The 13,281-nt window shown below is 43.4% G+C and overlaps 1 protein-coding gene across 1 annotated transcript; it reads left to right on the top strand.

The window, feature by feature from the left end:
- The first annotated feature begins 4,246 nt into the window (after positions 1-4,246).
- FGFBP3 (fibroblast growth factor binding protein 3) lies at positions 4,247-5,022 on the top strand. Its single transcript, XM_069567251.1, has one exon. The coding sequence runs from the start codon at positions 4,247-4,249 to the stop codon at positions 5,018-5,020; it is 774 nt and encodes a 257-aa protein (XP_069423352.1). The 3' UTR covers positions 5,021-5,022.
- The last annotated feature ends 8,259 nt before the right edge of the window (positions 5,023-13,281 follow it).

Below are 13,281 nucleotides of genomic sequence, written 5' to 3'. Positions count from 1 at the left end.
GGTGAAATGTAAAGATCTTTGATCATTTATAAAGTCAGGTGGCTTCTGGCTTTAACACTAAATGATGTGTGACAGTGGGTAAGTCCTTTAATCTCTCTCATTTCACCAGAGTGGTAGAAATGTCCTTCCTTAGGTCAACATACACTATTGGATGTTTACTTTGTGCAAAAACATATTTAAATACATTCTAATACTAAAATATTCTGATTTTTATAGTAGTAATCAAATTGCAACTGTTGAGATATAATACCAGTGGGAGTTCTGCAACAGAAAATACTGTCCACAAGAAGACATTAGGAAGTACACTGAGACTTCTTGACCTCCTGAAGGAGTATTTCAGGAAAATACTTACTTGTATCAATTAGTCAGAGGTATAAACTCTTGAATTAAAAACTATCACATGTATTACTGAGAACAGTTTTAAAAAGAAAATGAAGTATCCTGAAATGTAGAAAAAAATGCTTTGTTTAAATGTAAATATTTTTAAGATTCAATAACATGTTAATTCTTAATATGTATACCTACAGCTGATTCATGTAGAGGTTTGGCAGAAAACAACAAAATTCTACAAAGCAATTGTCCTTCAATTAAAAAATCAATAAATTAAAAAAATTAAGATTGGAGAAAGAAAAAAAAAGAACATGTTAATTCTTAAAGATTAATCATTTGAATTGGTAATATTATACTATAATAACAATTTTTTAAACTTAAATGCAAAAAAGCAAAATGGCTGTCTGAGGAGGCCTTACAAATAGGTGTGAAAAGAAGAGAAGCCAAAAGCAAAGGAGAAAAGGAAAGATATAAGCATCTGAATGCAGAGTTCCAAAGAATAGCAAGGAGAGATAAGAAAGCCTTCCTCAGTGATCAATGCAAAGAAATAGAGGAAAACAACAGAATGGGAAAGACTAGGGATCTCTTTAAGAAAATTAGAGATACCAAGGGAACATTTCATGCAAAGATGGGCTCGATAAAGGACAGAAATGGTATGGACCTAACAGAAGCAGAAGATATTAAGAAGAGGTGGCAAGAATACACAGAAGAACCGTACAAAAAAGACCTTCAAGACCAAGATAATCACGACAGTGTAATCACTCACTGGAAAACTCAGCAGTGGCCACAACAATAAAGAGGTCAGTTTTCATTCCAATCCCAAAGAAAGGCAATGCCAAAGAATGCTCAAACTACTGCACAATTGAACTCATCTCACACACTAGTAAAGTAATGCTCAAAAGTCTCCAAGCCAGGCTTCAGCAATACATGAACCATGAGCTTCTAGATGTTCAAGCTGGTTTTAGAAAAGGCAGAGGAACCAGAGATCAAATTGCCAACATCCGCTGGATCATCGAAAAAGCAAGAGAGTTCCAGAAAAACATCTATTTCTGCTTTCTTGACTATGCCAAAGACTTTGACTGTGTGGATCACAATAAACTGTGGAAAATTCTGAAAGAGATGGGAATACCAGACCACCTGACCTGCCTCTTGAGAAACCTGTATGCAGGTCAGGAAGGAACAGTTAGAACTGGACATGGAACAACAGACTGGTTCCAAATAGGAAAAGGAGTACGTCAAGGCTGTATATTGCCACCCTGCTTATTTAACTTCTATGCAGAGTACATCATGAGAAACGTTGGGCTGGAAGAAGCACAAGTTGGAATCAAGATTGCTGGGAGAAATATCAATAACCTCAGATATGCAGATGACACCACTCTTATGGCAGAAAGTGAAGAGGAACTAAAAGCCTCTTGATGAAAGTGAAAGAGGAGAGTGAAAAAGTTGGCTTAAAGCTCAACATTCAGAAAATTAAGATCATGGCATCTGGTCCCATCTCTTCATGGGAAATAAATGGGGAAACAGTGAAAACAGTGTCAGATTTTATTTTTTTGGGCTCCAAAATCACTGCAGATGGTGATTACAGCCATGAAATTAAAGTTGCTTACTCCTTGGAAGAAAAGTTATGACCAACCTAGATAGCATATTCAAAAGCAGAGATATTACTTTGTCAACAAAGGTTCATCTAGTCAAGGCTATGGTTTTTCCAGTGGTCATGTATGGATGTGAGAGTCGGACTGTGAAGAAAGCTGAGCGCTGAAGAATTGAGGCTTTTGAACTGTGGTGTTGGAGAAGACTCTTGAGAGTCCCTTGGACTGTAAGGAGATCCAACCAGTCCATCCTAAAGGAGATCAGTCCTGGTTGTTCTTTGGAAGGAGTGATGCTAAAGCTGAAACTCCAGCACTTTGGCCACCTCATGAGAAGGGTTGATTCATTGGAAAAGACTGTGATGCTGGGAGGGACTGGGGGCAGGAGGAAAAGGGGACAGAGGATGAGATGGCTGGATGGCATCACTGACTCAATGGACATGAGTTTGAGTGAACTCCAGGAGTTGGTGATGGACAGGGAGGCCTGGTGTGTTGCGATTCATGGGGTCACCAAGAGTTGGACATGACTGATCTATTGAACTGAACTGAACTGAAACTTCTAATTTCTGTAAGAAGTTAAGTTTGATTTATAATACCTAAAAATAATCAAAAGATCAATGTTCACCCCTGGGTGAAATGCTGGACAATGTAATAAGTCAGTAAACTAGGATATTACATTTTTATCAGTAGTAACAGTTATTAGGATTAATATTATTAGGATGAGAAAAATGATTCGAAATGGTGGGTGAAAATAAAGAATTCAGAATGATACAAAAATCAGAGTGTAAACAGTGCCCAGTTTAGGCTATTTACAGTCGTTTTTGCTTCATTTCATTTTATTTAACTCTTAAAACTCAGATCTTTCTGTTTTAACTTTCGTTTCCAAATGATTAAATATGTAAAAGGAGAGCGGGTATAGTAGCTAAAGGGTACAGGTTGCTTTTTGTGGTCATAAAAATGCTCCAAAATTAACTGTAGTGATAGTTGCACCTGTGAATATATTAAAAACCACTGAATTTTACACTTTAAATGGGTGAACTGTATAAAAGGGCTTCCCTGGTAGCTCAGACAGTAGAGAATCTGCCTGCAGTTTGGGAGGCCTGGGTTTGATCTCTGGGTTGGGAAGACCTCCTGGAGGAGGGCATGGCAACCCTCTCTAGTATTCTTGCCTGGAGAATCCCCATGGACAGAGAAGCCTGGCAGTCAGTAGGGTGGCAAAAAGTCGGACACGACTGAGCAACCAAGCACAGCAAAATGGTAAATAAAGCTGTTATTAAAAGATGAAGGAAGCGCTATTCAAACATTTTTTTTCTATTACTGCAAATATAGTTATGAATGCCTATTTTTAAAAGAGTACTGAGAACAACTGATTTGGAGGGAGGGATAAATTGGAAGTATGGGATTAACAGATGCACACTATTGTATATGAAATAGATATACAACAAGGGTTTACTGTAGATCACAGGGAACTATATTCAATCTCTTGTAATAAACTATAATGGAAAAGAGTTTTTACAAGGAATATCGCTATATACATATAACTGAGTTACTTTGCTGTACACCTGAAACTAATACAGTATTGTAAATCAACGATAATTCAATTAAAATAAATACAGTTTAAGAAAAAATATGTAAGAGGAAAGAAAAGAATGACGTTAAAATTCGTGTGATTAAACCCTGAAATCAAAAGATTTATATTTCATGTTATATCATCACTTCCATCGTGTGTGTGTGTGTGTCTGTGTGTGTGTGGCGCGGTGATGGGAAATCTCCCAGTGAAAGAGAAGTTTGGGAGGGGCGTAGTGGGGGAGGCCCCTTCTGTTCCATTGATAACTCCGTTCATTCACTGGGAGTCGGCTAAAACAGACTAATCCTTCACGCAGTAATTCGTCCTACCTTCTCCCAGAATTCGGTAAGTTCAAAGTGCAGTAAAAGTGCATTTTTCCAAAGAATAATTTGAAACGATTTTGTATATGATTACTGGAGGGTGGGAATGGGTGAAGGTGGTAATCACCAGGCGTCGCTTTGCTACAGTATTTGCACTGGGGAGATAACCTCAATGCGCAAATAGTTCCAAAAAGATTGTTTAGATAGTAATTGGCTTTTTCTCAGGAAAACTTTGCAGAAGGGCCTTTCGCAAGCTGCTACTGCCCCCTGGAAACCAGCGCCCAGGGAGTCTGGGGAGGCGGGTTGGCAGATGCCTGTACTCTGTCAGTAGCCGTCTCTGCCTCTGTCCCCAGGACCAAAGGATGCTGCTCTCCTGGCCCCGCTACCGCTGAAGCGCTCAGGGGGTCCCTGGAGAGCCGACCTGAGCGCAGACACCACAAGCCATGAGTCCTCTGAGGTGGCGAGCGTCGCTCTCGCTTCTGCTGCTGCTGGGCGGCTGCCTCCTCGCGGCCGCCGGGAGAAAGCAGGGGGCGGCCGGCATCGCGGCCGAATCGGCCTCGGGCTCCGCAGGCGGCTCCTCCGGCCGCTTTGTCAGCCCCGAGCGGCACACGTGCAGCTGGCAGCTCCTGCCGCCCGCCCCAGGGCCCGAAGCCGGCAGCGAGCTGGCGCTGCGCTGCGAAGGCCCGGACGGGGCGCGCCACCAGTGCGCCTACCGCGGAGAGCCCGGGCGCTGCGCTGTCTACGCCGCCCGCCGCTCGCACTACTGGAAGCAGGTGCTGAGCCGGCTGCGCAGGAAGCGGCGGCCCTGCCACGACCCCGCGCCGCTCAAGGCCCGCCTGTGCGCCGGCAAGAAGGGCCGTGGCGCGGAGCTGCGCCTGGTGCCCCAGGCATTCCCGGTCGTCACCCCTAAAGCGGCGGCGGGCTTAACCCGGGATCCCAAGCCCCGGGCCGGGAGCCGGGGGCAGCCCCGAGAGCCCGCGCTCGGCACGGTGGCAGGGGCCCCGCCTCTCCCGAGCGCGCCGCCCAAAAGGAAGCCCTCTGAGCAGAAGCCCAAAGGGGGCCAGAGGAAGGCGGCCTGGGACCCAGACGAGGAGCGACCACTGGGGACCGGGCCTGATCCCGATGGGCTGGACGAGAACGCGAAGCTCACGGACACCTACTGTGCTGAGAAGTGGCACTCTCTCTGCAACTTCTTTGTCAATTTCTGGAATGGCTGAGGATGAGGGCCTGGGGAACCCTGGGGAAGAGGGGTGGGGGGGCGAGGGAGGGAGGGTCTATGCCCAGCCAGGGAGGGAAAACTAAGGGCATCCTAGGCCAGGAGATGCAGGAGAGTGGGTGAAGAGTACCGGTTCTAGAAGGGGACTGGGGGTAGAGTGGGGGTGGGGGTGGGGGTGGGGGGCTTGGGATGGGAATGTAAAGGGTATGGACAGCCCCTGAGACAGCAGAGAAGTTAAAAACTATTGAGTCGAGCCTGATTAAGAGCAGACGAAACAGTGAAAACAGACGTAAGTAGGCATACCTTAAATGTGCAAAAACTGTAGACTGGGGAGAAAGATGGGTACAGAGAGACGCTGAAAAAAGGAAGTGGGAAAAAGTGACTAAAATGCTGTGACTCCTGTGGGAAGCAGGATACAACGTACACTATTTAACACATTTACATTACAATTGATAACCTGAGCCAGACTGATTTTCAGTGTCTTCTCATGTACTCATCTACTCGACTGACAAGGTTACCAACTTTTTCTCTCTTTAGGAATTAGAATGAACTTGGGTGCTGTCTCCAGTCATAGATGATCCCTATAGGGATCAAAGCCAATGGGAGCTCAAACTTGACTCCAGTGAAAAGATTTTCGAGATGATTTGCCTCTGAATTATTTTAGAAGTATTGCTTTTAAACAGAGTGATGCCTGGTATTCTGAAACTTCCCCATTAACCTTCCAAATTCGGAAGTGAATTATAGAAGTTGGTTTTAAAAAACAATTCTCTTTTGTTTGATCGTGTTTTTAAAAACAGCTAAAATGTAAGCACACATCTCAGAATGGCAGTCATATCTGTTTCATGTAATTGTTAACATATTCCATTTTAAATAAGATGTAATAATAGACTTTGCACACATTAGGTGCTCAGTAGAAATTGTATGGCTAGATTTAAAGAACTGGCAGGACAATGGAAATTTTGATTGCATTTGATCTAGTTCTGACTAAACGTTGAAGTTCCTAAAAATATCTTGAATTGCTGGGGGAAGACAAGAAGTAAGAAGTCTGCATAAGGGAAAAATCACAAACTGGCAAACCTGGGCCCTATCATTTCTCTGTTTGCCCTACATGTAGTTATAGCATTTTTTTTGCTCTTCCTCCCTTCCTCCCAATTGGGATTTGTTGCCAGCATTGAAAATTAAATAATTTCATATAAAAAGCCAGATGTTTGAATTCTTGTGTAAAATTAGATCTGACAACATTCGACACACCTTTCTACATGGCAACATGATGCTGAAGTTGGCTGCCCTCTTTACATTAGATATACTTTCCTTAAGATTTATTTATTTCATTACTTTTGCCTGTGGTGGATCTTCATCTGCCCACATCTCTAGTTGTGCCTAGCAGGGGCTACTTTTCATTGTGGTTCAAGGGCTTCTTACTGTAGTGCCTTCTCTTGTTGCAGAGCAAGGGCTCTGGGCTGCAGGAGTGTGGGCTTCAGTAGTTGCTGCAAGTGGGCTCAATAGTTTTGGCTCCCAGGCTCTAGAACAAGGGCTCAGTAGTTGTGGCACCTGGGCTTAGCTGCTCTGCAGCATGCGGGATCTTTCCAGACCAGTGATCAAACCTGGTGTCCCTTGCATTGCTAGGTGGATTCTTAACCACTGGACCACCAGGGAAGCACTTAGATATATTTTCCTGAGTTTTTCCACTGCTCCTGCACATCGTCTCAGTTGACTTTATTCATTTATATTATAGGGCTCAACCTCTGAGACATTTGAGCCACCACCAGATAGAAGGGTTTTTGGCTGACCTAACTGTGAGAAGAACAATTGTAAATGCAACAATCTGACCGATACTGAATATCTCCCGAGCTTCCCCCTCCTTGAACAGCCCCTAGAAAATGTAAACTTTTACCTGTTCTGTACATTCTTCACATAGTTGGCAAAACATTGAGATTGATGAGATGTCTTTCAATGACAACGACTTGAAAGGAGATGAGAATGTTTCTGCTTTTGGAGGCTTGGGGACCACAGCTGCCCTCCCAGCTCCATGGCTCTCTTACAACTTCAAAGAGCAGTTCTTACTTCCCACCGGATGCTTATGGACTTCAGAGCTTTGATGAACTTACCCCAAGTTCGTCTCTCCTGTGACCTGTGACTCACCACATTCAAACTCTTCCCCATTTCAATTGTTAAAACAGGCTCCAGAGCTCTCCTTTCCCCTTTGTAAAGCAAGACAGCTGCTTCAGCCATATTAAAATTATTCAGCCGTCATTATATACAGACAACAGCAGAACTAAGATAATGTAAAGTGCCACTAATAATGACTGCTGCTGCTAAGTTGCTTCAGACGCGTCTGACTCTGTGCGACCCCACAGACGGCAGCCCACGAGGCTCCCCCATCCCTGGGATTCTCCAGGCAAGAACACTGGACTGGGTTGCCATTTCCTTCTCCAATGCATGTAAGTGAAAAGTGAAAGTGAAGTCGCTCAGTCCTGTCCGACTCTTCGAGACCCCATGGACTAGAGCCCACCAGGCTCCTCTGTCCATGGGATTTTCCACGCAAGAGTACTGGAGGGGGGTGCCATTGCTTTCTCCGACTAGCCAAGGCAAAATACCTTGGGCTTCCTTGGTGGCTCAGACAGTGAAGAATCTGCCTGCAGTACAGGAGACTTGGGTTCAATCTCTGGGTTGGGAAGATCCCCTGGAGAAGGAAATGGCAACCCACTCCAGTATTCTTGCCTGGAGAATCCCATGGGCAGAGTAGCCTGGGGGGTTGCAAAGAGCTGGACATGATTAAGTGACTAACACACACACACAAGGTAAAATACCAAAGAATAAACTCAATGAAAAAATATGCAAAAACTACATGTAGAACACAGAAATACACTTGAGGGCAGAACAGAAAGACCTGAGTAAATTAAAACATATATGGATTGTGATTATGACTATTATTAAAGAAGGCTTAATATTTTAAAAATGTCAACTAATCTACACATTTAAACATGGTAACAACAAAATGCCGAAAGGATTTTGTGGTGTGAGAACTACATAGACTGATTCTAAAGTTCCAAAGGAAAACCAAAATGAATCTGGGGACTGGACGGGTGCAGGGTTGTATGTTTCAGAGAGGAAGAGAAAAAAAAGAATGCTTTCATTAAGGGCGCAGCTTGAAATGGCTAAATACAGAATCTCCCAAAGGGCTGTCAGCAGCACAGTGCAAAACAGTGTAAATGACGTGAGGGCATGGTTTCTAGGTAACCACAGGGACTCTCCATAAAAGGCCAGAAACTACCAACCAGCACTTCAGTTGACAGTTGCCGCCTTTGAGCTGGGCGGTCATGTGATCCTGGCTTGATCCGTATGTTCTCTTGTTCCCACGCATAATGATCACAATGAGGACGATTCTTCTCCACATGGAGACAGGGAGAGGGCCCTTGTGCATTGATTTTAAGATGTAGGTAGAGAGGTTGAAGGGAAGATGACTAGTGTGGGATCCCCAGAAGGGTGAGGGGTCACAGTTTACATTTAATCAAGTGTCAGTACTCCTTGGGAGTGTCACAGGGTGAAATATTTTCCAGCATTTAGAGGCAGCTCTTTACCTTCTCTCTTTTCTCCCTTCTGATTATTGCTCAAGGCTTGGGAGGGCTCTCAATTTTATTTAAAAATGCAAAGCAAAAGAACATACAACACAACAGAATACACACACACAGAGGATTGGAGTACTTTCAAAACTTATCGCTGCAGTGTGCCTCAGAGGAGGAAGCTGGTTAGGACAGTCACATCTTTTATTCCTGAGCTCACACCAACAGTCTCTACCATGTGGGTAGGCAACCAGCTTCTTAGATGGCTTTGGATATTCCTGCAAAGCCCTGTTAAAATCCACAACATAAACCCTCAGTAAAATCTGGAGGGTGAAATCATTTTGAGTAACTGTGAATGGCTGGCACCTACACCATTATAAAAACTTCGAGTGAGTCACTGAGAATGAAGGAGGACCTCAGTGCAAGATGACAGCATGCTTGCCTGAAAGCAGGTTGGCTGGCTTAGGAAGGCTGGGGGCGGACTGAAGTTGGGAGAGCTGAAGTTATTTGCAGGAGGGATAATTAGCCTCATGGGACCAGCTGGTAGCATGTAACAGGGCAGGGGCTGGAAGTGGCCAGCAGCGGCATTGGACTGCACCCTCAAAATCTGGCTACTGTTTAATGATAAATTTGTTCAAAATAGTAGAGGAGGCCTTCTCTTTTAATAGCTATGACGTTTCATTTGCCATTTAAATAATAACTATAGTTTAATGTCAATGATCTTCTTGAATTTTGAAAATAACTTAGACATAACCATTTAGACAGGCTGCTGCTGCTGCTGTTAAGTCGCTTCAGTCGTGTCCAACTCTGTGCAACCCCATAGATGGCAGCCCACCAAGCTCCTCCGTCCCTGGGATTCTCCAGGCAAGGATACTGGAGTGGGTTGCCATTTCCAGGACTGGTGTGTTATTTTGGTAATGAATGCCGGTTCACAAAATTCTGTATCAATAGCATAAAAGTTTCTTTGTTTGTCATTCTATTGTCTTATCTCAAAGTTTGCCATTAGATCCTAATTGAAATTCATACTCTTTCCTGGTCCTTGTTAAATACTGAAAGTGAGAGCTCAGTTCTAAGAGTGAGAAGGGTTAATGAGTTTGTGAACTTGCGTTGGTGGCCTGTTCCCAAGTCTGAACCCAGCATGTGTTGGGGAACAATGGTTGCCTATTAACCTCCCAGGTGAACAGCTGGTGGGGATCAAAGGCACCCTGCACTGTGTGGTTTTGCTCAAACTGACTTCCCACTTAACCCCCAGGAAAAGGGGCCTGCTAGGTCCCCAGGGAGTGGTAGGCTGTGCTAAACCCAGAAGCACATCTGAAGGAAGGTCTGTCCCACTAGAGTTTCTTTGGAAATGTGCCAGGGGAGGCTACGGGGGGTAAGGAATTGGTTCTCAGAGCTGTGAAAACAGGGATGGGAATACGAGGATTATTTAGGCAGAGACATCACACCAAGTAGCATTTCCTTCTTTAGGTCCTCCTCCAACAGTTGCAAAGTCTGGAGCAGGAGTTCCAGTGGAGGGAAGCCCACTTACTGTATGTCTGAATAGTAAATTATCATGACACAAGCTAGTAAATAGCCTATCCTCCTGTCTCAACTATACCTTTGAACAACAAAAAATTTTAATATATACATATGAAAACTATAATTTTTATATGATTGAAAGTTGGTAAATATCAAAGAAAATGAATTCACATATATGTGGGACTTTCCTGGTGGTCCAGTGGTTAAGACTGTCCTTCCACTGCAGGGACACAGGTTTGATTCCTGACTGGGGAACTAAGATTTCCACATGCCGAATAGCCGGGCTAATACAAAACAAAACAAAAAGGAACTTCCTTGGTGGTCCAGGAGTTAAGACCCTGTGCTTCCAATGCAAGGGGTGCAGGTTCAATCCCTGGTTGGGTAACTAAGACCTTACATGCCATGCCAAGAAAATACTTTAAAAAAAATTAAGTTTAAAAAATGTAATGCAAGGAACATCTTCATGCTGGAAAGATGTAATTGTCATTTTCAAGGATCCTTACTCCCTTACAACCCCAAAAGTTCCAGGGGTCTCCTCTTTTTCATCTAGCTTGCTGACTTCATGGATGCAATTTTCTTTATCAGGTAGTAGTCCAAAATAGCATTTGAGGTTTTGATTTGTGATTTAAAGGGGATAATTCTTTAAAATTTTTAATTGGTTTGATTAGTCACTACTTCTGCACTTAGTAGTGAAATATTCATTAAAGAATTTATATATATATTTTTTCACATTCTGTATGGTCTTAACCTACAGTTTAGGGTTTAAAAAAATAAAAAGATCGCTCTGAAAATGTTCTATTTCCTTTTTTCCTTCAGTTTTTTTCCTGCTATGAGTTCCATTTGATATTTTCTCTCACAATCTTGACTAGTAATTCATTCTCAGTGATCTAAGGGATTAAAAAATAAAGTGTAATATGGATAAACAACAAGGCCCTACCGCAGAGCATACAGAACTATGGTCAATATCCACAGTGCATTGTTGGGCACAGTGCACAAATTTAAACTGCAGAAATATGCCAGGGAGGTTGAAAATAATAACTGTATAACATAATTACTGTAAAAAGAAAAAAAACGCAAAACATGAAATTTTACTGGATTTTGGATTTTTAAAAAATTCAGTTTAAAGGTATTTTGTGAACAATTGAGAAATTTTAAATATGGCCTCTATTTTAAGTGGCATTAGTGAAGCAGAGTTAATTATCTTAGGTGTGATAACAGTATTGTGGTTATGAAGAAAAACGTCCTTATGGCAATTCCTTCATGTGAATTATTTCAGGGCAAAATGTTAGATCTGAAATTGTAACTAATTCAGGAGAGAGAAACCTCTATGCAGATATATGATAAAGCTAATGGCAAAATGCTAACAAATGGTAAATGCAGATGAAGGGTAGAAAAACGTTCATTTGTCTTGTATTACATTTTCAACTTTTCTAACCCTAACCCTGCCCCATGATTATCTTAAATGTTTTCTAAATTATTTGAACTGCACTGAGAAAATGTGGTCCTGAGAAATATAACTATCTATGGTGATTTAATGATGAGAGTGGGGGAAAAAAGGCGGCAACACTAAAAGAGCCACGAGTATATCTAGAGGAAAATAAATTTAGCAAACTAAAGTACTGAGCATGGTCCTTGGGAGCGAGGGATGCTCCGCACCCCGGGTGACATATTGTGCGTGTCCGGCGATGCTCCGCGCCCTGGGAATGCTCCACCGCGGGCGCGCACAGGGTTAACTGCAGGCCGAGGGGCCCGTGCATCCTATGCCCGCCCACATTCCGCCACTGAATGGAGGCCATGGTCTGATTCCGGTGGGGGTGATTTCGCCGCTCCGCATACAACCTTCCCACTGGCCAGGCCCCCAGCCCCTCCCAGGGCGACCCTGTGCTCCGCAGTCACGTTATCTTCACCACCATTCACACGGCCCGACGGGGGTTACAAAGCGGGACATTAAGAAGTCTGAGGACGTCGTCTCAGAATCTAGAAATGCTGGGCTAGAGACGTGGAGACAATTACCAGGGTTCTGAAGGCCCCCGTTGTCGACCAGCCTAGTAATCTAACCCCTTCCGTGATGTGACAGGGAGTCCTGTGTTTGCAGATCTGTTCCTTTGCCTGAATTTTGGAAAGAAAGCGTGTTACAATTTGAGAAATGTGTGTGTGTGTGTGCCCTTTCATTAAGTCCCTATGAACCAAACAAAAGAGATCTTTCTCGATTTGCCCTTGTCTAACTTTACAGAGCACATCTCTGCTGCTGCTGCTGCTAAGTCACTTCAGTCGTGTCCGACTCTGTGCGACCCCATAGACAGCAGCCCATCTCATAAAATATAAACTTAAAAAAAAAAAAAGAACCAGTTTTTAAGTCTAGAGAGACCTAAATGAGAATAATATATTATGATCATATATCGTGCTCCACCAAATCTAATAATTATTCTTTTTGTAATAACCATATTTTTGATACCATCAGCTGGGTATATTTCCTAAAATATTTTATAGAATATATGAAACATAAAATAATGTGAATGCTTCATTTTTATCACCTATCCAACAACCATGAAAACTAGAGAAAGTGTGATTAAGTGGCAATACAAAGTGACATTTATTATCACTAGAGAAAGTAAACTGGCGTGTACAGAATGAGTAAAAGGAAATGCCCAATTCACTCCTTCAACTAGTAGAGAACCCACAAGGCCCCAGGCTCTGGCGATTCAAGAGTGTGTGGGACACCCTTGCCCTTCAGAGTATGTCTTGTGCTTCAGAATCTCCCAGTATTCCTGAGGAAGAGCATTGAATGAGGGGGCCAGAAATTAAAGAGTTAAGTACCAGGTGCTGCAGGAGCCCATGGGAGGGACATACAACTGGGTCAGGCTCATGGATGTGTGCGGAGGTGACAGAAAGGGGGAATCAGTGAAGGCTCCCTGGAGGAAGAAATACTGAGCTGAAATCTGAAGAGTGAAGTTGGGTCTGTGGTTCCCTAACTTTGTGGACATTAGACTCACCTGGGGAGGGACCTCCCTCGTGGTCCAAAGGCTGACTTCAGGCTCCCAATGCAAGGGGCCAGGTTCCATGCCTAGTCAGGAAATTAGAGCATCTAAGTATCTCACATGCCTCAACTAAGACCCAGAGCAGCCTCTGCACACCCCCACCCCAAGAAAAAAAAAAAAAGTCATCTGGGGAGCTTCAAAAA

The sequence above is a fragment of the Ovis canadensis genome, chromosome 22, assembly GCF_042477335.2.
Source record: "Ovis canadensis isolate MfBH-ARS-UI-01 breed Bighorn chromosome 22, ARS-UI_OviCan_v2, whole genome shotgun sequence".
NCBI lineage: Eukaryota > Metazoa > Chordata > Mammalia > Artiodactyla > Bovidae > Ovis > Ovis canadensis.
Note: the sequence above shows the minus strand (reverse complement) of the source record. Positions and strands in the feature narration are given on the sequence as shown.